The 25379-nt window shown below is 42.0% G+C and overlaps 1 protein-coding gene across 1 annotated transcript in view; it reads right to left on the bottom strand.

The window, feature by feature from the left end:
• The window catches only part of pygb (phosphorylase, glycogen; brain), a 109008-nt gene that overhangs the window by 77479 nt on the left and 6150 nt on the right, over positions 1-25379 (bottom strand). The window contains exons 2-6 of the mRNA XM_084322210.1: positions 13158-13259; positions 11265-11343; positions 11050-11153; positions 4534-4665; positions 3958-4069 (exon numbers count right to left, since the gene is read on the bottom strand). Of these exons, the coding sequence (XP_084178336.1) occupies positions 3958-4069; positions 4534-4665; positions 11050-11153; positions 11265-11343; positions 13158-13259 (529 nt within the window). The remainder of the gene's footprint in view (positions 1-3957; positions 4070-4533; positions 4666-11049; positions 11154-11264; positions 11344-13157; positions 13260-25379) is intronic.

The following is a 25379-nucleotide window of genomic DNA, read 5'->3' as shown; positions in this document are numbered from 1 at the left end:
AGCAGCTTACAAATAACTGTTACACAATGCTTCTATACACTGTAGCACTTAATCCCCTAAATTAAATATGTTCCAATGAGTGCCAAAATTGCATTGTAACCTAGCAACAGCTTTAATCTGTGCTAAATTGTAACCTAGCAACACCTTTAATCTGTGCTACATTGTAACCTAGCAACAGCTTTAATCTGTGCTACATTGTAACCTAACAACACCTTTAATCGGTGCTACATTGTAACATAGCAACACCTTTAATCTGTGCTACATTGTAACATAGCAACACCTTTAATCTGTGCTACATTATTCCATCCTAAATTGTGCTTTTTCATTTAGAGTATGTTATTAATACAATAGTAATAAGTAACTTAATAATACACTTGAGGTCTTGCTCCCTCCTGGGTGTTATTGCTAATGTAGTCTCCAGTAAACATTAACCTGATCCACAGCAAACCCGGCCTCACTAGCTGGCCGTCCTTCATCTAAAAATAGATTAAGGAGAATCACCACACTTCCAGATGAAGACCATGGTGACCTGGGTATCAGCATCGTGCTCTGAACCTGAAGCTACCAGTACATTTCATCTTGAGAGAGGAGGGAGAAAGTACAGCGGGTACATGAGTACAAGTACGAACAAAAACGCAGAATGAGTCTCCAGTGTGCAATGAGGTCTATGAGGTCTATGACGAGTCTGTTTATACTTGGTTCATTTCACCGTCTTTTTCTCATAGAAAAAGTCCAAACCCAGGCATCTCAGCACGGGGAGTAACTACAGCAACGCTGCCTGGCACGCTACCCACTCCCCCTCCCCCAATGATGATACAATGACATTGTGTTGGAATCAGGGGCCACACTCTGTATGGCAGACAGCTTTACTCCTACTTCTGCGGAGTCCATACAAACACCTGTCTATCCTCCAGCTGAACTGGACCTGTGCCTCAGATTAGACGGTTGTTCTTCGCCATTCTGGCAACTCTACGTACCGGAGTAAACACCAAAAACCATTCTGGTGACTCTATGTACCGGAGGGAACACCAAAAACTAGGGATGTCCCGATCCGATCACGTGATCGGGGCCGATCACATGATTTTCCGAAGATCGGGATAGACAAAAAAAATAAGAAATCTGCAATTTCTTATTTTTTTTAACTTTTTTTTTTATTCAACAAACATGACCATGTTCACGTCTTAAACTCATACTGAGGTTTTAAATTGCATAGCATCATTAATTTATTTATTGTCACACAGAGCAGAAGAATTTTGCCAAAACAAACCAATAGTATCCAGCTGCAGAACGGCAGGCCAGCCACACTCTCAGACCCAAATTAAAATCTTTTTTTTTTAATCCCAATTTCTCACATTACATTCACCCTGAATGTTGACGTTATCCAGGTGAAAAGTTAACTTCATAAATCATTTGATGTATAATTGATAATTGATACTACATCTGCTGAGCTTGAGCTCAGGATAGAGTTGGTTTCATAACATCGTGGCCTCGAGCTAAAAACGTGTCCCACTGAAAAGGAATTGAAGTCCTTAAGGCAGCAAAGTGACACATAATGCCTCCATTAGGGCTGACCCCTATTAGTCGAATAGTCGACTAATCGGTAGAAAGGAGCCGTAGTCGACTGCCAACCTCTTAGTTGAATAAAATAAAATAAAAAATAAAAATATATAAAAAGAATATATATATATATATATATATATTTTTTTTTATCATTCTTTCCAAAAGAAAATAGGCCTAGAAGCGTGGCTAACGCTAATGGCACGCATACCAGAGGCTAACTGCCTACGAAAACAGGCACAGAGGCACTGAAAGAGGATTTCACCCATCTAATGAACACACTAGACTAGACAAATATCAATATGTATCCATCATGCTTTTGGAGAGGACAAGAAGCCTTCAGTCGATGCCTGCACCCCCCACAGCCCAAATGGAATGATAAAAAAAAATATATACTTTTTTTTATTTTTATTGTCGACTAATAGTCGACTAACGGCAAATTTTGGCCAATCATAGTCGACTATCCAAATCCTTAGTCGGGGACAGCCCTAGCCTCCATTGACAAAACCTCTAAACACCACAATGTGGCCGCTGAGCCAACATGTCTTCAGAGGTGAAACTATCCAAACACCCTGGAGTCACCCCCTCAGTAAAGACTAATCCTGACAAATTGTAAAAACGTTGTAGAGTTTTCTTAACTGAAATGGCTGTGTGTGGTCCAGGGGGTGGGGGGGGTTAACCTTTCTATAGTAGGACCACATCTGCACTTTGCTCTAGCTCATGGAATGAACTCCAACAGTCCTTAAATCTTGAGATTTTCCCCTCTGTTGCAGAGTTTAAAACCTTGATCTCCAACCTTGTTGTCAAACCAGTTGTACATGTTTTAATGAAGTAGTTATCCTTGCTTTTTGGGGGGAAGGACGACAGGATGGGAGGTGCAGAGAACATTTCTTCAGCAACTCAGTGCATGTGTGTGTGTGTTCCTGTGGGTCGCCCATCGCATGTGTGTGTGTGTTAATCTGATGACAAAATTTAAGACTTATACTTACAGTACATGCTTTTTTCTTTGCTTATTTCTGTATGTACTGTACACTCAACGTAAACAAGAGAAACCTCAGCTGCCGTTTGAGTTTTTATATAAAGGTTTGAAATCAACCACAAGGTGTTATTTTGCCAGTGACATCTGGCCAGAGACAGTTAAAGACATGTTGGAGGCAGCAGAGAGAGTTAAAGACATGTTGGAGGCAGCAGAGAGAGTTAAAGACATGTTGGAGGCAGCAGAGAGAGTTAATAACATGTTGGAGGCAGCAGAGAGATTTAATAACATGTTGGAGGCAGCAGAGAGAGTTAATAACATGTTGGAGGCAGCAGAGAGAGTTAATAACATGTTGGAGGCAGCAGAGAGAGTTAATAACATGCTGGAGGCAGCAGAGAGAGTTAATAACATGTTGGAGGCAGCAGAGAGAGTTAATAACATGCTGGAGGCAGCAGAGAGAGTTAATAACATGTTGGAGGCAGCAGAGAGAGTTAATAACATGCTGGAGGCAGCAGAGAGAGTTAATAACATGTTGGAGGCAGCAGAGAGAGTTAATAACATGCTGGAGGCAGCAGAGAGAGTTAATAACATGCTGGAGGCAGCAGAGAGAGTTAATAACATGTTGGAGGCAGCAGAGAGAGTTAATAACATGTTGGAGGCAGCAGAGAGAGTTAATAACATGTTGGAGGCAGCAGAGAGAGTTAATAACATGCTGGAGGCAGCAGAGAGATTTAATAACATGTTGGAGGCAGCAGAGAGTTAATAACATGCTGGAGGCAGCAGAGAGTTAATAACATGTTGGAGGCAGCAGATAGAGTTAATAACATGCTGGAGGCAGCAGAGAGAGTTAATAACATGTTGGAGGCAGCAGAGAGAGTTAATAACATGTTGGAGGCAGCAGAGAGAGTTAATAACATGTTGGAGGCAGCAGAGAGAGTTAATAACATGCTGGAGGCAGCAGAGAGATTTAATAACATGTTGGAGGCAGCAGAGAGTTAATAACATGCTGGAGGCAGCAGAGAGTTAATAACATGTTGGAGGCAGCAGATAGATTTAATAACATGTTGGAGGCAGCAGAGAGTTAATAACATGCTGGAGGCAGCAGAGAGTTAATAACATGTTGGAGGCAGCAGATAGAGTTAATAACATGCTGGAGGCAGCAGAGAGAGCTAAAGACATGTTGGAGGCAGCAGAGAGAGTTAATAACATGCTGGAGGCAGCAGATAGAGTTAATAACATGTTGGAGGCAGCAGAGAGAGTTAATAACATGTTGGAGGCAGCAGAGAGTTAATAACATGCTGGAGGCAGCAGAGAGTTAATAACATGTTGGAGGCAGCAGAGAGAGTTAAAGACATGTTGGAGGCAGCAGAGAGAGTTAATAACATGTTGGAGGCAGCAGAGAGTTAATAACATGTTGGACGTACAGTTCTGCAGGTTGAAGTCGTTGGGAGCCTTGGCAGACCACAGTCTCATGGTGTTCACCGTGTTGTTCTTGAAGCCTGGCACTGGAGTGTCATACGGCATCGCCAAGATCACCTGTCATACATAGTGATAGTGAGGGGGGGGCGTGTGTGTGTATGTGTATATATATGTGTGTGTATATATATATATATATATATATATATATATGTGTGTGTATATATATGTGTGTGTATGTATATATATATATAAATATATATGTGTATATATATTAAGGCTGTCAAAGTTAACGCGTCATATTTTTTTTTTTACTAGACTTCACTCAGGTGTATTATTGATACTCTCATTGATACTATGTTTGTTTCTGACTCAAAGTGTGTGTGTGTGTGTATATGTATGTGTAGGTGTGTGTGTGTGTGTGCGTTCATGTGCATGTATGTATATATATATATGTGTATATGTATGTGTGTGTGTGTATATGTATGTATGTGTGTGTGTGTGTGCGTGTGTGTGTGTGCATGTGTGTATAATTATGTGTGTGTGTGTGTGTGCGTGCGTGTGCGTGTGCGTGTGTATCTCACCTGTGTGTCCAGCCACCTGGCCCCCTCACTGGTGTGCTCCACGTGGCCATAGAAGTGAACAGGTAACATGTACTCTGGCCGGGCCTTCTCCCAGGGGTTTCCATAACGCAGCCAATCATCAGCCTCCTCCACCTGAGTGGAAAGTCACAACAGGGACGGATATTTAAGTATTTTCCGGGATGCATTAAGATCAAAGAGTATATATAGAATCGCACTTCTCAAGCTATGGGTCGGGTCTCAACGTGGGTCTCTGTCAGTAGACCTGACCTCACAGAGCAGCTGATAAAACCTTCAGATGACCTCTATATCAAGCAAAAGTTGTGATTGAACAATCATGAAAAGAGGGCGGGTTTGAGATAGGTCACCTTGGGGTACAGGACAGAGGAAAAACACTGTACTTATATATATATATAATTACGATATTTATTCTCCAACACTCTTGACATTGAGATGGATTTATCAGAAGTGAACCCTGTAGGGTGGCTGTTAAACATAGCTGTCAACCCTCCCGTTTTTCCCGGGATTCTCCTGTTTTTTCAACCTTCTTCACGCCCTGTTCACGGTTCACGGAATTGGCACGTATTTTGTACTTATTAATTTTTACAAAATGGCTGCAATTCCCCTCTGTGACGACAGGTGGCAGCAATGTAGATTAGAACGTTATCACAGGAAGTCAGACCGGGAGACGGTTGCGACCCGAAGAAGAATAAGAACAGCGACCGGATAAAGCTCAGAGCTCAGGGGAGAGACTGATGCACAGAGGGTGTCAAATCAACTTAGCCAGTGTCTCTTGATTGCCCACTCTGTGGCTTTTGTCTCTGGAACAAAAGGTTTGCAAATCTTCTGTGGATAAAACAATACAAAGTTACTGTATGTGATGCAGGAATGTGTAAATGTGTTGGTGAACAGCCGTTTGCTCTGCGCCTCCCCTGTCCCCTCCTCCCATTCCTCCACGGAGAGCATGCCTTCACTGACACTGTTAGGGTTTGAACCGACCTCAATCGCACGGCACAGACAGGAAGTTCAGAGTTAGCCAAATACTAGGGCGTATTTATTTACAGAGTCACAAAAGGGGTAAAGTAACAATTATGAAACAACAAGGGAGACTGCCATCGGCAGAGTCTCTCTGCGGCTCTGCAGATCCTCCTGGTGATAGCAGTGGGGAATCGGTATTTGACGTTGTAGCGGCTCTGCAGATACTCCCAGCTTTAACTCGAGGTGGAAAACGGAGAGAGAGAGAGATATCAATAACAGTCCAACGAAACACAGAGGCAGTGTGGTTCCCTCCTCCCTTAGCTGTGTCCAGAACCAATGAACAGTAACAATCTTCAGTGTTCTCCACAACACACAAGTTAGCTGAGTTTAGTGCAAACAGAAATGATATCTTCAGTGTCTCTTCAAAACACACACTTCAACTGAGTCCAGTGCAAGCAAAAATGATAATCTTCTGTGTTCGTCACACACACAGACAGAATAATCCAGAGGGGTTTGGTTCCAACTCACCCAAGTGCAAACGCGTAAAGCGGGTAAACGAGGCACAGCTCCAAACGGGGAACAAGGTTCTCATCAGCGGATCTCCACAGAAAGTCCTGGAGGGAAAGAAGACGAGGCACAGCAACGGGGAAAAAGCAGGCAAAAGCAGTTGTATTCCAAAACGACCCGACATCGATTGAAGGGAAGTCCCAGTATAAAAAGCCTCTGGGGCGCTAATCAAAAACTATGACAGGTGTATGATGGTAATTGATACTTGACCTAGAAGTGTGCGTTAGGCAACGGACCAATCATCACAGTACTTTAAGAAGCGTGTGGCGGGGAATGAACCAATCCTCACAGACGCCCAATTTCCTGAATGCGATTTATAAATATAAATTGATCCGTTTTAAAAGTTGTCGTGAATTGTCATGGTATGACAAATACAGTTACTGGTAACTCGCAGGCATTGCAGAGATATTGAGGAAAAACACAAAATCACATTGGCTTTTTTTCTCTCACTTTTCTCTGTAGAGTGTAGACACACACACTGTTCCAAAAATGATATTCCCACTGCTAAATTAATGACCATAGGTATTTTTTATAGCTTTAACGAGTTGTAGTATTAATATGTAGCCTACAGTGATGAAGATATAAAGACACTATGGTAATACATTGATTGATTGCTAACTTTAACAGATTGCAGAATGGGCACAATACAGTATGGCGCAATACACAATTGTTAAGGGGATGCAGACCAGAGAAGGACTTCTTCCCCCATTTTCAATTCATAACATTTACAGTAAAATCAAATACATTTACAGATTACAACCTTTATTTAATGGTTAATATTTTGATAAAATGTAATTTACTGTATTTTTATAGCATTTACACTTAAAGTAGGAACACAAAAGTAATCTGTAAAATAATACAGTGCATTTCCTGTGAAAAAACATTTACAGTTTACCCTTAAACGAATGGCTGGGTACATACAGGTTTTGACCAGCAGATGGCAAGTGACGAGGCAGCTCCATTGGGAGGGGGCGGGGCCGAGTGGGAGGGGGCGGGGTCAGGGGAAGGGGCGGGGCTAAAATGTACACGTTTTGTCTCCTGCCTATGTTGACAGCTATGCTGTTAAACAGAGCTTCACCCATCAGAACTGAACCCTGTAGGGTGGCTGTTAAACAGAGCTTCACCCATCAGAACTGAACCCTGTAGGGTGGCTGTTAAACAGAGCTTCACCCATCAGAACTGAACCCTGTAGGGTGGCTGTTAAACAGAACTTCATCCATCAGAACTGAACCCTGTAGGGTGGCTGTTAAACAGAGCTTCACCCATCAAAACTGAACCCTGTAGGGTGGCTGTTAAACAGAGCTTCACCCATCAGAACTGAACCCTGTAGGGTGGCTGTTAAACAGAGCTTCATCCATCAGAACTGAACCCTGTAGGGTGGCTGTTAAACAGAGCTTCATCCACAAGTGATTCATCCATCAGAACTGAACCCCGTAGGAAAGCTAGGGCTGGGCGATATGGCCTAACATTTTTATCTCTGATTATTATTTTTTAAATCCGATTCACGATTTTAATCGATTTTCTTCTCTTGAAAACTAGAAACGCCAAGGAAATCATTCAAATAACCTTTGTTTTTATTTGACACAAAAACATTATCAAACCAAGATGAATTTCCCTATTGGGATTGAACGAAGTGCAAACCTAACTTTCACCAATCTTCACTTAAAAAAATTAAATTATACACGGTATATATATATATATATATATATAAAAGGTTACTCTTGATCAAACAAAGATAAATGTCCCTATTGGGATTAATAGTGCAATAACTTGCTTTTTCACCAAACTTCACTTAAAACTAATAAAAGGTGCCTCTTGATCATCAAACAAGAATGAATTTCCCTATTGGGATTAATAAAGTGCAAATCTAACTTTCACCAAACATCACTTTTTGTAAAATAAAAGGTGACTCCAAAAACGAGTATACTCGTTATTGCCCGCCATGCATTGTGCGCCAGAAACGAGTTAACTAGTTTTTGGGATCAATATTTCATTTTTTCGCCATGGCATTCATAATTCATCCAGCCTCCCTCCGGGACTGCAGCTGGACCCTGTCTGATATTGCAACGCCTCAATACCGCCACCTGGTGGATGTCGGGCGAGTTACACTCCAAGCCAAACCGGAAGTGGCGCTCGGTGCATCGAGGAAATTCCTCCGGCAGTAATATCTTGTAACGTGGGTCTAGATACACACTCGAGTGCATAGGATCGCTTTCGAAACGCAATAATCAATATAATTTTGGCGTTTATTGCGTCATACAAACGGGAAATGGATCTAGCAGATAGACGTCAAATAATTGGAATACGGAAATCCATCTGATCAACATATCAACCCATACTAAATAAAGCCGTTACTGACGATCAAGGAATTATAAACGACACCCCCCCCTTTCCTTCACGCATGATGAAGCATAATGTATACCGATCATATACATTTGAATTTTTTAATATAGCGTGTATAGGAAAGAAACGCCAATCGATAATCTATCATATGCGTCAGGGCCTATAACTCGCGTTTTAGGAATTACTGCAGAAAACCTTAAAAACATACATATATTCACGAGGGTACTAACACGACAATGTATGAATGAAAAAATATAACGTTCCCACATCCGGAACGATAGATACCCGATGTTGAATGGGCCATAGTAATGTCGATATAACTATAATATTTAAAAAGTTATAGCCCTGCAAAGAAGGTAAACATCTCCATAGGGTTACAGCACTGGCAGACTGGGCATAAGGATGGGCACAATACCTGGCAGACAATGTGTAAAAATGTTTTTTTTTAAGAAATCAAAAAAATAATTTAAATCGATTAAAATTTTTCTAAATCGTCCTAAATCATTAATTCGAATTAATCAATAACATTGATTAATCGCCCAGCCCTAAGGAAAGCTGTTAAAAACTGTCCCCTTTACCAATTGTGGAGTCAACCATCAGTACTACTGTTGTCTTTACCTGTCATCCAACCATCAGTACTACTGTTGTCTTTACCTGTCATCCAACCATCAGTAATACTGTTGTCTTTACCTGTCATCCAACCATCAGTACTGTTGTTGTCTTTACCTGTCATCCAACCATCAGTACTGTTGTTGTCTTTACCTGTCATCCAACCATCGGTAATACTGTTGTCTTTACCTGTCATCCAACCATCAGTACTGTTGTTGTCTTTACCTGTCATCCAACCATCGGTAATACTGTTGTCTTTACCTGTCATCCAACCATCAGTACTGTTGTTGTCTTTACCTGTCATCCAACCATCAGTACTGTTGTTGTCTTTACCTGTCATCCAACCATCGGTAATACTGTTGTCTTTACCTGTCATCCAACCATCAGTACTGTTGTTGTCTTTACCTGTCATCCAACCATCAGTACTGTTGTTGTCTTTACCTGTCATCCAACCATCAGTACTGTTGTTGTCTTTACCTGTCATCCAACCATCAGTACTGTTGTTGTCTTTACCTGTCATCCAACCATCAGTACTACTGTTTCTTTACCTGCCATCCAACCATCAGTACTACTGTTTCTTTACCTGCCATCCAACCATCAGTACTACCATTGTCTTTACCTGCCATCCAACCATCAGTACTACCATTGTCTTTACCTGCCATCCAACCATCAGTACTACTGTTTCCTTACCTGCCATCCAACCATCAGTACTACCATTGTCTTTACCTGCCATCCAACCATCAGTACTGTTTCTTTACCTGTCATCCAACCATCGGTAATACTGTTGTCTTTACCTGCCATCCAACCATCAGTACTGTTGTTGTCTTTACCTGTCATCCAACCATCAGTACTGTTGTTGTCTTTACCTGTCATCCAACCATCAGTACTGTTGTTGTCTTTACCTGTCATCCAACCATCGGTAATACTGTTGTCTTTACCTGCCATCCAACCATCAGTACTGTTGTTGTCTTTACCTGTCATCCAACCATCGGTAATACTGTTGTCTTTACCTGTCATCCAACCATCAGTACTGTTGTTGTCTTTACCTGTCATCCAACCATCAGTACTGTTGTTGTCTTTACCTGTCATCCAACCATCAGTACTGTTGTTGTCTTTACCTGTCATCCAACCATCAGTACTGTTGTTGTCTTTACCTGCCATCCAACCATCAGTACTGTTTCTTTACCTGCCATCCAACCATCAGTACTACTGTTTCTTTACCTGCCATCCAACCATCAGTACTACCATTGTCTTTACCTGCCATCCAACCATCAGTACTACTGTTTCCTTACCTGCCATCCAACCATCAGTACTGTTTCTTTACCTGCCATCCAACCATCAGTACTACTGTTTCTTTACCTGCCATCCAACCATCAGTACTACCATTGTCTTTACCTGCCATCCAACCATCAGTACTACCATTGTCTTTACCTGCCATCCAACCATCAGTACTGTTTCCTTACCTGCCATCCAACCATCAGTACTACTGTTTCTTTACCTGCCATCCAACCATCAGTACTACCATTGTCTTTACCTGCCATCCAACCATCAGTACTACTGTTTCCTTACCTGCCATCCAACCATCAGTACTGTTTCTTTACCTGCCATCCAACCATCAGTACTACTGTTTCTTTACCTGCCATCCAACCATCAGTACTACCATTGTCTTTACCTGCCATCCAACCATCAGTACTACTGTTTCCTTACCTGCCATCCAACCATCAGTACTACTGTTTCTTTACCTGCCATCCAACCATCAGTACTACTGTTTCTTTACCTGCCATCCAACCATCAGTACTACTGTTTCTTTACCTGCCATCCAACCATCAGTACTACTGTTTCTTTACCTGCCATCCAACCATCAGTACTACTGTTTCTTTACCTGCCATCCAACCATCAGTACTACTGTTTCTTTACCTGCCATCCAACCATCAGTACTACTGTTTCTTTACCTGCCATCCAACCATCAGTACTACTGTTTCTTTACCTGCCATCCAACCATCAGTACTACTGTTTCTTTACCTGCCATCCGTTGCTGATCTTCTGGTTGAAGATGCCAAATTCATAGCGGATGCCGTAGCCATAAGCTGCCAGACCGAGCGTTGCCATGGAGTCCAGGAAACAGGCTGAGCAGGAAGCAGATAGTTAAACCAGGTGTGTGTATATATATTCATATGACAATGTGTATGATATTGAATGTGTGTGTGCGTGCATGCGTGCGTGTGTAATGTACATACCTGCAAGGCGGCCCAGTCCTCCATTTCCCAGGCCAGCATCCTCCTCTATCTCCTCCAGCTCCTCTATGTCTAAACCCAACTAAACACACACACACACACACACACACACACACACACACACACACACACACACACACACACACACACACACACACACACACACACACACACACACACACACACACACACACACACACACACACACACACACACACACACACACACACACACACACACACACACACACACACACACACACACACACACACACACAGTTATAAACTGAAAACACCTTAACATTTAAAACAGCTTTTATTTTGATATTCCTTAATTCCACGTTGAAATTACGCGATACATTAACTCATTCAGCGCCAGCCATTATCCCCATCCTTGTAGTCAATGGGCCACACTTTAAAAGATAGGCATTTTCACTGTGCGTCACGATGTTTGCAGAGCTATATCTATATTTTATATTATAGCTATGGAGACAATACTATGGCTCATTTGACAGTCACTATCTCTCGTCCAACATGTAAAAAAGAGTAAATTTTTTCATGTATACGTTTGCGTGTTATCCCGTGGTGAATATTGTATAGTTTCAGAGTGATCCGGGCTAATTCCTGGAAGCTGAGTTATGGAGTACTATGTGCATTTTCTGCGAAAGTCGTTTGCGTTGCTCGTCTGGACACGATATTATTTTCCAAATCAAAGAAGGCATATAATAGGTATTATGTTTCATCATGAAGGCATCAAAGGGGGGGGGGGGTTGTGATGCTCTGATCGTCAGCAACGGCATACATTTTGAATACTACATACGTTGATCGTTGCAATCGATGTGAAATCATTGTAGGATAAAAGTAGGATTGATGTCATATAGTCCTTACCGTTGCTAGGAGGTATTGCAAAAAGAATATTCCAATTGTCTGATCGCGATTTCCAGTATTGATGTCCATGGGGTCCCTGACATGAAATGGGACAAACTATGCATGAAGTGTGCTGGACGCGTTCCAAGGGGCTCGAATGAAGCCTTTCACTTGCCCGGGTACCATTTCTGTGTGAAATAAGGTTTCAAAGGGTAGGCGATACTGCCACCTAGCCGGATTCGGCCGGCATTGCAATATCGGTGTCTCAGAATGAGTCCCAATTATACACAAGGTCCGTGAGACTGTATAGAATAAAAAAAATCGAATAAAAGAAAAAACGATGAAAACGATCGAAAAACCGACTATACTCGGTTTTGGCGCTCAACGCATGGTGAGATAACCCGACTATAGTCGTGGTTGGCCGTGAATGAGTTAAGTGTGGGGTCGCCAAAAAAAATTCCTAAATAAAATGGGGGCGTGGTATAAAAAAGTTTGAGAACCCCTGCTGTAGATAAAACAATTAAAGTTATAAATCAAACTCACCCCGTTAGCTGCTAGAAGGATGTTCTCTAGTTGGTATTTGGTTCACAGATACCAACATATAAGCATATAGAAGTGTCCAAGCTAGGGCTGGGAAATTAATCGAAATAAAATCGCGATCTCGATTCATAGACCTATGCAATCTCATTTCTAAATTGATGACGATTCTGACTTGAGTTATTTTGTATGTTACAAGAGACTTTTAAGTTTAAGTCAATCACTTTCATATATGTTATGTTTAAGTTTAAGTCAAGCACTTTGATATGTTATGTTGTCTGTTTAAGAAAGAGTGCAATCAATTATTTTATTGAAAAAATAAGAATCGTGTGAGAAAATCGTGATCTCAATTCTTAGAGAGAAAAATCGTGATTCACATTTGAGCAAGAATCGCCCAGCCCTAGTCCAAGCACACAAACACACACATAAGCACACACAGAGACATGTAGCACACACACACAGTACACACACAGCACACACACAGCAGTCTCACCTGGTAGATGGCTTCATCGCAGGCATTCTGCAGGCCCAGGTTGATCATGGTGTTCTGGAGGGTGCGGCCCATGTAGAACTCTAACGACAGGTAGTGGATCCTCTGCAACAACAACAACAACAACAACAACAACAACAACACAACAATGAGCTTCACTCTTTCATCCTGGGACCAGTTTCCCAGAACCTTCAGTACTGCTCAGACCTTCAGTGCTGCTCAGACACTCAGAACCTTCAGTGCTGCTCAGACCTTCAGTGCTTCTCAGACACCCAGTGGGCAGCTGGACTCAGTCCTATGAGGGTTTTAACACCAGGCCCTGAACAGAAGTACCTGAGGAATCATAGACTGATAAACAGGCATCTTCCATCGAATTTCAGAATCCAGAATAACACTACACATAGATCATAAAATCAGAGGAATATGTATTTTTAAATGAACTGTGTCCGCCAAACTTCTCTTCTACCTGTGCCCCCAGACCCCCCCGGTCAAATGCCACCACCAGTCGCGTAGGAGGCGGCTTAGCGCTGGTGCACAAGAACTGTTTTTCCTCCAGGGCTGTGCACTCTTATTACTACACACAGCTCCTTTGAACTTTTAATCACCAAAGTTGGCTACACCGACCCATTTTATTGTATTTTAATTTATTGACCCCCTGGTTTTAATAGTTCTTTTTTGACAGATTTTAGCGATTTTCTAACCTCCATCATCAAACTGGAAAAAATCGTTTTATTAGGGGATTTTAATTTCCATATTAATAACTGTAATGACAATTTTGCCACCAATTTTATTTGTATCACTGAATCCTTCAATTTTGTCCAACATGTCTCAGGCCCCACACACAACAAAGGTAACACACTTGATCTTGTTTTTACTCTTGGATTAGACATACTGTAGATAACATTGTTTATGAGGAAATGATTTTAAGTGATCACAAATGCATACTTTTTAATTTAGTTTTTAAAACTGACACTATTTCCACTAAGCGAGTTAAACGCTTGCGCATGCTAAATGTCCTCTCGGCAGAAAAAATTTCCACAGCCTTTGAGAGCAGTGCGGTGCCATCTCTGAACGTTAATGGCGACGTTGATACTTTTAACCGGCACTGCTCAGACATCCCGCACTGTTCGCACTTTAAATTCCTCTCCCTGGCTAAATGAGGATATTCGTCGTTTTAGACGAAATTGCCGGTGTATTGAGCGAAAGTGGAAGTCCACTCAGCTTAATGTACACCGTCTTCATTTTAAGCAACTTTTAATTGATTTGAACAGTATGGTTAAGGATGCGAGAGCTGCCTATTTCACAAACTTAATCTCATCTAGCAAACTAAACCCCAGAGTCCTATTCGACACCATTAATATCATTGTCAGTCCACAAACCCCTGTCACACCTGTTTTATCTGCTGAGGACTGTCATGATTTTCTCCTATTCTTTGTAAATAAGGTTGCAAATGTCAGGGCAGGTATTACACCCTCCACCTCAATCCAACCGTTATCTCCTAACAGTCAGTCTACTCTGAATTCCTTCTCACCCATTTCCCTCCACGACCTAACAGAGCTAGTGAGAAGCACAAAAACCTCCTCTAGCCCATTAGACACCATCCCAACCTCTCTATTAAAGGACGTTTTCAGCACTATTGGTTTGATTTGATTGATTGATTGAAAACTTTATTAACAGATTGCAGAATGGGTACAATACAGTACAGCTCAATACACACAATTGTTAAGGGGATGCAGACCAGAGAAAGACTTTCGTCTTGTTTACATCAGGGTCCCCCATTTTCAATTCATCAGGACATATATGACATACATGACATACAGATAGTCAGTACTGCTACATCTATACATGGTCCCAGTCTGCTTTCCATCATAAATCTCTCTTTGGTCTCTGGTCAGGTCCCCGCCTACTTCAAACAGGCAATCGTTCAGCCGCTTTTAAAAAAGCCAAGTCTGGACGCCTCGTTACCAAGTAACTATCGGCCCATCTCCAAATTATCATTTATGTCCAAGATTTTAGAAAAAATTGTTGCCAACCAGCTTATATCCATTTTAAATGAACACCACATTCTTGACAAATTCCAGTCGGGTTTTCGTAAGCAACACTCCACGGAGACTGCACTTTTAAAAGTATCCAATGATCTAATGATGTCCACCGACTCAGGTAGATGCTCCATTTTAGTGCTACTGGATCTCAGTGTTGCATTTGACACTGTGGATCACAACATTCTGCTAAATAGGCTCAGAGATTGGGTGGGTGTCACAGGGAGTGCACATGAGTGGTTTGAGTCCTATCTCTCAGGTAGATGTTTCTCAGTCGGAGTAGGCCCCCATGTGTCTGAGTCTGTTACCCTTTCCTGTGGGGTCCCCCAGGGCTCGGTACTTGGTCCGATTTTATTTTCACTATATTTGCTCCCATTAGGACACATTATTAGCGTTTTTAAAGGCATCTCCTACCACCTTTATGCGGATGATATCCAGCTGTATTGCTCTTTTAACCCTGATTGCCCTGATGATTTTAATTCTAATTTTATTGTTTTAAATGAATGTCTGTCGGCCATTAAGGCCTGGTTAGCTAGCAACTTCCTCCAGCTAAATGAGGCCAAAACCGAGGTGCTCATCGTGGCCTCTGATGGCGTTGCATCTAGGGTGGCTGGTTGCCTTGGGGCCTGGGCCCCTAGAAACTAATGTGAGCCCCAACCTCAGGAACCTTGGGGTAAACTTTGATCAGGCCATGCACCTCGACACCCATATCAAGTCGGTGACCCGCACCTGTTTTTTCCATCTCAGGAATATTGCTAAACTCAGGTCGATGGTTTCCCACTCTGACCTAGAGTTGATCATCCATGCCTTCGTTTCTTCTCGTCTAGACTACTGCAATTCGGTTCTCACCTGCCTCAATAAATCATCCATAGACCGCCTCCAGTTCATCCAAAATACTGCTGCAAGACTGCTAACCAGATCAAGCAGAAGGTGTCACATTACTCCAGTTCTGGCCTCCTTGCACTGGCTTCCTATACATTTTAGAATTAATTTCAAAGTCCTGGTGCTCACTTTCAGAGCTCCGCACGGCCAGGCACCAGAATATTTAACTGACCTGCTGGAACCATATGTGCCCAGCAGGACCCTGAGGACAGCTGACCAGGATCTGTTGGTCATTCCGCGCACCAGGCTGATCACCAAAGGTGACAGAGCCTTTCAGTCTGTAGCGCCTAGACTCTGGAATGCCCTTCCTCGTGGCCTAAGAGCTGTAGTGTCTGTTGAATTTTTTTTAAATCTGCTAAAAACATTACTGTTTAAACAGGCCTTTGGGTAATGATTGAGCTTCTCCTTCAGGTATAGAATATGTCTTTTGTTTTGTTTTGTTTCTCTGTGATGCATTGTGTTTTGTTCTGTCTTATCTCTTGAATGGTTCTTGCTTTTTATTTTATTTTATTTAATTTCTGCTGTATGTAAAGCACTTTGTGAGTTGTCTCTGTGAAAAGTGCTATATAAATAAACTTTACTTACTTACTTACTACTTTGGAACACTTGGCAAAGTCTGTGTCCTTGTTAAGGTGAGTCTACACCATCACCTGATCAGAGTATCAAGTAGGATTTGGGGTCAGAGAATAGTGATTAAGATATCAATAGATAACTGAACCCCCATGATGATCAACAAAGATGTTAACGCTCTCCTTCCAATCAATCAATCAATTAATTTGATACATTAGTTGATTTATAATGAATAATAAGTAGAGTGCAGATCTACTAAGATAAGATAAGATATTCCTTTATTGATCCGGTCATGGCGCTATCCCATGCCCTATACCTATAGGTAGGATGCACATTGGCCAAACACACCACTCTTCTATTTATAATAACATCTTGCCGGCATAGAATTGTGGATAGTTGTGTCTGGTTAATGTGTTATGAGTTATAATTATTACCCCTAACATTCTTAATTGGTTTAGCCCTGGTCCCCACATGTGGTCATGCTAGCCAAACATTTAGCTTAGGCCTTTGTCTTTAGGCGTGTTTGAGATTAATTTCGACTCGCCTCGAAAACAAGCGAGAGTAGACGATTGCAGCCGGGGGAGGAGTCAGAACGTCGAACACTTCAGATTTGACTACAGCCTGCTCGCGGCTCGCCTAGTCTCGCATGGCCCACACACACATACACACCTGTCCAGCTCATTATAATGCGAGGGCCGTGTGCAAAATTAGATTAGATTCAAATGTATTGTCATCACACAGCACACTATATACCTATAGTGGAATAGACGGTATTAATATACCATATTTATACCATCGTGTTGCGCGCTCCTGCCCACCGCAGCGCACGCACACACAACACACACTGCTGAATAATTCTGTTTTGCATCAATAATATATATATATATATATATACATTTACATTTACATTTAGTCATTTAGCTGACGCTTTTATCCAAAGCGACTTACAAGTTCTGTACGACAAGCCATCAGGAAGGGCACAACTCTATCAGCTGAGCAACAATGTTCATCAAAGTGTTGAGTGCTACAGTGTAGGTTAGTTTATTAGGACAAGTGCATGACAGTACGGTTAGTTAGGGTTAGATTTTTTTTTTACATTTTTAAATTTTTTTATTCAGATAATGGTTGAAGAAGTGCGTCTTTAGTCGACGGCGAAAGATTGGACGTGATTCGGCTGTCCTAACTGGGGTGGGTAGTTCATTCCACCATTGTGGGGCAAGGACTGAGAATAGGCGACTTCTCTTTGATGACCCTCCCGGAGCTTGGATAGGAGTAGGTCTGAGGCGGCCAGAAGATGCAGAGCGTAGGGGTCTTGAGGGTGTGTAGTTAGAGACCATTGACCGGAGGTAGGCGGGAGCGGTTCCCTTTGCCGCACGGTATGCTAGGTCGAGGGCCTTGAAGCGGATTCGTGCAGCAATGGGGAGCCAGTGCAGGTCCCTAAGAAGTGGGGTGACATGGGCCGACTTCGGTAGGTTTGAGATCAGGCGGGCCGCTGCGTTCTGAATGAGTTGAAGAGGCTTAGTGGCAGTGGCCGGGAGGCCAGCGAGCAGTGCATTGCAGTAGTCGAGGCGGGAGATGACTGTTGATTGGACGAGGAGTTGGGTGGCTTCTTTTGTCAGGAAGGGGCGGATCCTTCTGACGTTGCTCAGGAGGAATCGGCAGGTTCTGGTCATCGCTGCGATGTGAGCAGAGAAGTTCAACTGGTCGTCGAGGACAACACCAAGGTTCTTGGCGGTCGGGGACGCAGTCACAGCTGCATTCTCGACTGTGATTGAAAGGTCGGTTAGGGGGGAGGATTTGGCCGGCAGGTGGAGCAATTCTGTTTTGCTTAGGTTCAGTTTGAGGTGGTTGGACGTCATCCAGGCTGAGATGTCGGACAGACAGGCCGAGATCCGCTCAGAGACGTGGATATCCTAGTTTTCAGTATAAAGCAATGTTTCTCAGTGAGTGTGTCCTGTCCTTCCTTAACAGAGCTCAGTACAGAGTATATATATATATATATACTGTATATTGAGGCAAAACAGAATTATATACAGTATATATTGAGGCAAAACAGAATTATTCAGCAGCCGCTTTATCATGTAAGATGTGTGCAACGAGATATATAACCTATATATTATAATTTCGGCTAATTATAATTTCGAGAGCGCACTGATAATGTTTGGCCAACTAATTATCCTTTGGATTTTATGTGGGGGGTATAATGAGAACAAGTAGAAAATGAAATACTATAACACTCATTCACACAAATTGATGTGAATCAAGTCTTTATTATTATTATTATTATTATTATTATTATTATTATTATTATTATTATTATTATTATTATTATTATTATTATTATTATTATTATTATTAATTATTATTATTATTATATTATTATTATTATTATTATTATTATTATTATTATTATTATTATTATTATTATTATTATTATTATTATCATCTGGAGTTGCAAATCGCTTTCGTGCTGTAGCGTGCAACGCATGTGTGTATGTGTGTGTGTGTATACAGTATCAGCTGCTGCATCGTTAATGAACTATAGATTTATATGGAATTCGTTCATCTATTCTAGTCGGTTAACTGTGAGCCAGACGGCTTAGTGAAGTACTGTACATAGAGCGGTAATGCTCAGATTGCTCATTGAGTCATGACTATAAATGCAAAACGTAATTGTCGTATTTATTATCATTATAATTATTTAATTCCGATGATAGAAACAGTCCATCTGTAGAATCGACTTGAAGAAGTAATCACCAACTATTTGTTCAGGGGTATCGATATATTGTTATTTTGATATAAACTCCATTGCAGAGATGGTTATTAAGACAGCATTTATGAGGAGTGTGTAAAGCGTTCAATTGTGAATGTCAGTACTCTGATCAAAATAATTTGGTGTCTGTCTGACAGTTCATGAAGTTTATCTTGGAATAATGATGGATAAGATAGACGTCTCATAACTTCCTTTAGGCCGTGAGCCAGGGCCCCAAATTTGGGCCGCGGCTACCATCTTGGGGGACTAACTTTCATAGTGATTTTTGGGAAGGTATACACCCCTACTGCTAGAAAATATGTGATAGCAATGCAGCAGTTGCCTCCAAATGTGTGCTATCACAGCTTTTATAACACTACCAAGCATATTTTTCAGGCCTCCTGTCTGAAATGACATGCCCCAAATTAATCATGATAGCTCCTAAACCATAAGGCCTATATGCATGTTTCTGGTCTCCTTTGATAGGTAACAAGCTAGGACATATGAATCCAGTGTAAGTAAACCCACATCTATTACCATTCCAGAGTAAATGGAGATACAATGAAGGAAAACATCATATTTTTACCCTCGCCTGGTACATAATCTTAATTTAAAAGGCAATATGACCATTATAACCAATATCCCATGGATAATAATGCAACTGAATGTGTTCTCCTACTCCTTCACTACAAATCTAACTCTGGATGTGATGAAAATACACTAAAAATACAACATTTATGATACAATTCATAAAGATATCCCATTCGATCCATGGACATGACTTTTCAAGGCTGTCTAGATCTATAATTATTGTCATCTGACTCCACCCACCCATATGAACAAACATTTGATTGGATGACTATAAGACAACCACTGTTCTAACATCATCTAAAGTGGACTGCAATAGAGCCACACCCTTCTTTCAGCAAGCATGGACGATCGTGATCCTAGGAGAAAGCGTAAGGAAAATTTTAATCAATTAATCATGTTTTAAACATGTTACTGTGCAGGTTAAGATGTGTTAACATGTTACTGTGCAGGTTAAGAGGTTAGGATGTTACTGTGCAGGTTAAGAGGTTAAGATGTTAACATGTTACTGTGCAGGTTAAGACGTGTTAACATGTTACTGTGCAGGTTAAGAGGTTAAGCTGTTACTGTGCAGGTTAAGAGGTTAAGATGTTAACATGTTACTGTGCAAATTAAGATGTCAAAGTACATAATCTGTGTTTAACCCTTATGTTGTGTTCGAGTCTCCCGTGACCCGTTTCAAGTTTAAATTATATAATAATAACAACCCTCTATTTTTTTGCATTGGAACGAGGCTTCATGATATCCTTCACGATAGCTATATAAACACTACACAACTGATTTTGACAATTTTTTGCAAATTCTGAAGGTCTCTCTAAAGCAAAAGTGTATAATTTGGTGTTCAGGTCTGGGAAGACCCAGCAGTGCATTTAAATGTTGTGGGTAACTCTGGGTCAAATTTGGGTCAGTCAAGATTCATCTTTGATCTTTAGACACCAGGGACCAAGAACCAATCTCACAAGATATAGTTGGGTATCTGCCAACCATCAATTCACCAGCCACACAGTTGACCACAGTGTTTGAAATCCTGAATCAATCAGAGATAATCAGGAAGGAACTGCATCTAGAAACAATTGTGGTAGTCATGGATCAAGGACCCTGATGGAAACAAGACAAACGTCTTTCTCAGGTCTGCATCCCCTTAACAATTGTATGTATTGAGCCGTACTGTATTGTACCCATTCTGCAATCTGTTAAATAAAGTTTTCATTCATTCATTCAAGCACTCTATGCGAAAGCCACTGAAATAGCCTGGAAGCACAATGAGCGCTTCTCCAACATTCTTCTCAGAATGGGGACATTCCATACCATATGTAATGCCTTAGCCATCCTAGGAAAGCGATTTCGGGATGCTGGTCTAAAAGACATATGCATAGAGGCTGGAATTGTTGCAGAGGGTTTGGTCAATGGAGTCCTTGATGGTAAACACTATAACCGTGCTGTTAGGGTCCACAAGTACATCTATGAAGCACTGATGAGACTCGCATGGGCAGAGTTCACACCGTGGGTTGAGGACAGCATTCCAGAGAAGAGTGGGATGATCAAATCATTCTTGGACAATGTGAAAGACATGGCCAGTGACTTGAACCAACAGACGGCGAACAATCTGCTGCAAAGTCCTCTCTTAGCTGAGCTGAAAACCATGTGGACAGACTTTCTGGAACACCTCCGTCACAACAATGGAGAGCTTTCTGCATTCTGGATGTCATACATTGACATGGTAGAGGACGTAATACTTGGCCTTCTGCGTGCCTCTCGGGAGGGGGACTGGGAGTTGCACCTCCATGCTATAAGAAGCATGATCCTATGGTGCTTTGCCTATGATAAGATAAATTATGCAACAGCATCCTCTACGGCTCACCAAACACTATTCTCAATAAACTCCAATATGTCCAAAACTCTGCTGCCCGCATGCTCACCTCCACCCGTCGCTCTGATCACATCACCCCTGTCCTCCACGACCTCCACTGGCTTCCAATCAAATACAGGATACATTTTAAAATACTACTCATCACATTTAAAGCCCTCAACAACCTTGCCCCTCCCTACCTGTCCGACCTCCTCCACTGTCACACGCCCACCCGTCGCCTTAGGTCTGCAGATGCCAACCTCCTAACACCTCCCACGACCAAGCTCCGGACCTGGGGCGACAGGGCCTTTGCTGCTGCTGCCCCCTCCCTCTGGAATGCCCTCCCCAGCCATATCCGTGATGCAAACACCCTGACATCTTTTAAATCAGCCCTCAAAACCCACCTTTTCAATCTTGCTTTTGACCTCTAATTCTGTCGGTTTTATTTTATTTTGTCATGTATTATTTTTGTTCTGTTTTGTTCTGTTTTTTTTTTTTTTTTTTTTTGCCATAGTTTGTCTCTCCTGCCCATGTGAAGCATCTTTGAGCACCTGGAAAAGCGCTATATAAAATAGATGTATTATTATTATTATTATTATTATTATTATTATTATGCCAGGTACCTGTCCCCTTACTTTGCTCAGATGACAAACCTCCCAGAGAAGCATCCTTCTGTGTATGAGGCCTTCAAGACAGGCCAATTCTCAGTGCAGCTGTCAAGTAACAACCCCTTTGGACGGATCCCTGTGGACCAGGCTACTGAAGTCACAGTTAACAAAGACACACAGACTCCTGGAGGCACAACATGGTTCAGCCTGAATGCTGGAGCTGTCAAGCGCCACTACATAACAGCTGAGCACCGCAGTGCATTCCTGGGACAGTTAAGGGAGATGGTGCAAGGTAACAAATCAGAGGTTTGTCATGCGGAGCTACAGCGGCCAAGAATCCAGAAAGATGAGGAAGCAGTTTCAGCAGTGGTTAGCCTCATACAGGAATGGGTCAACCCATTTGCAGAGAAGCGGGACCTCATTAGCATCTCTACAGAAAAGACAGCCCCCAAGGAGATTGCCTCCAACCTGATGAATGCATATGAGATTGGTGAGCAATGCTATGCAATCTTCAAGGATGAGAGACTGGAGAAAGACCCACCAGCAAAGAAATTCCATGACCCAATGAAAACGAACAGGCTGAAAACATTCAGTGATATGTGTAAGAAGAAAGAAGTTAAATCAAGTGGGAGGGCAGTCATCTTAAAAGCAGACAGGTCTTTGTTTGGACGCATCATAGTGATGGCACAAGGGCGCAGTCTACATATGGAGGATATCCTTTCTCATCCCCTTGGGCCATTGCCCTGGGCCCTGTCCACACCAGACGGATTGCTGAGAAAGACCAATAAAGCGACTTTGGCCACGACCTTGCAGAAAAATGTAGCAGTAGCAGAGCAACTCCCAGGGAACTCTGCTACAGTGGTTGATGGAATGAACTTGGTCCAAAGAGTGAAAGGTGATCAAGTTACTTTCAGAGATGTTGCCACAACAGTTCTGGGTATGGCTCTGAGGGAAGGCAGTCAGAGTAGCATAATAGATGTTGTGTTTGACACATACAAGGAGAACTCTATCAAGAACAGTGAAAGATCTCTACGGGGTGAAAAGACTGGTCATGAGTTGCAAGGTATCACAGGCACACAGATGGTGAGGCAGTGGAGGAGCTTCCTGACCAAAGTCAGTAACAAAACTAGTCTCATTAGCTTTATAGTCGATGAATGGAGGAAGGCAGAGTACAGAGCAAAGCTACAAGACAAGATTCTGTATGCAACTGTGAATGACAAATGTTACAGAATCACATCTCAGGACAGTGAGGAGGTGTCAGCTCTTCAATGCCAACAAGAAGAAGCAGATGGCCGCCTACTTCTCCAGGCTGCCCATGCCACAAGAGAGGGATACCCATCTGTAGTTATCTGCTCAGAAGACACAGATGTCTTTATCATGTCTTTAGCATTCTGTGACAAGATTGAGGCCCCATTGTTCCAGATGTGGCAGTAAATCCTGTGCAAGGCTTGTGGACATCAGGAAGGTTGCTGCCACTGTTGGCGTAGAGGTGTGTAGGGCTCTCATCGGGTTGCATGCATATACAGGATGTGACACTGTAAGTGCTTTTGCAGGCAAAGGGAAGACAAGTGCCCTAAAAATTCTGACCAGCAACAGGCAAAATCAGGACACATTCTCAGAGTTGGGTCAGGAATGGGATCTCTCCCCAGAGCTGATGGACAAACTAGAGGCATTTACATGTCTCCTGTATGCCCCAAAAGCATCAACCACCAACGTCAATGAGCTCATATATCACCTTTTCTGTGCCAAAAAAGGTGAACTTGAAAGTCATCAACTCCCACCATGCAAGGACTGCTTAAGAAAACATGCACAGAGAGCCAACTACCAGGCTGGTATATGGAGAAGATGTTTGGAGAAGGACCCACAAGTGCCAAGCCCTGTTGGCAGAGGCTGGAAGATGGAGAGAGAAGAGGAAGCTGAACAGTTGGTGGTGGACTGAACGGAAGGACAGCCAGCACCCGATGCCGTCCTGGATCTACTGGCCTGTAACTGTCCAAAGAAATGTTCACTCCCAAGATGTATGTGTTGCAAATGGCCTCAGGTGCACTGACATGTGTAGACTGGCAGACTGTGAGCACCAGGCATCCACCTCAGATAGTGTGGAAAGTTCTGATGAAGATGTGGAAGACATGGAAGACTTGGGAAAATTATTATGATTACTAGGTTATTAACAGTAAACCAATTGTAGAGCGCCACCAACAGCGCCACGGATAGAGACTGAGAACTGTCTGTACTTTCCAAAATAAACAAATATTTTTCTGAAAACCAATAAGCATTATATCATTGTATAGGTCTAACTGGGCTGAAAACATTGATAGGTCACATGGCATGACACTCTGTGGCCCTATATGAATGTTGAATGTGCATATTGATCAATATTCATTGTTTTTTATTACTACTTCAATGTTTTGGGGAGATTTATGTTTTTGTAACATGGCAGTATTGAAAGAAATTGTGTTTTGGAGTAAAATTACCAACAAACAGTCAACATGTAAACGGTAACCATGGCCAAAACATTTACATCATCTGAGTATACCTTTTTAAACTGTATCATAAGTGTTGTATTTTTTGTGTATTTTCATCACATCCAGAGTTCGATTTGTAGTCAAGGAGTAGGAGAACACATTCAGTTGCATTATTATCCATGGGTTAATGGTTATAATGGTCATATTGCCTTTTAAATTAAGATTATGTACCAGGCGAGGGTAAAAATATGATGTTTTCCTTCATTGTATCTCCATTTACTCTGGAATGGTAATAGATGTGGGTTTACTTACACTGGATTCATATGTCCTAGCTTGTTCCCTATCAAAGGAGACCAGAAACATGCTTATAGGCCTTATGGTTCAGGAGCTATCATGATTCATTTGGGGCATGTAATTTCAGACAGGAGGCCTGAAAGATATGATTGGTAGTGTTATAAAAGCTGTGATAGCA

The sequence above is a fragment of the Notolepis coatsorum genome (assembly GCF_963971535.1).
Source record: "Notolepis coatsorum genome assembly, chromosome: 9".
NCBI lineage: Eukaryota > Metazoa > Chordata > Actinopteri > Aulopiformes > Paralepididae > Notolepis > Notolepis coatsorum.
The sequence above is the reverse complement of the archived record's forward strand: the minus strand, read 5'-3'. Positions and strand labels throughout refer to the sequence as shown.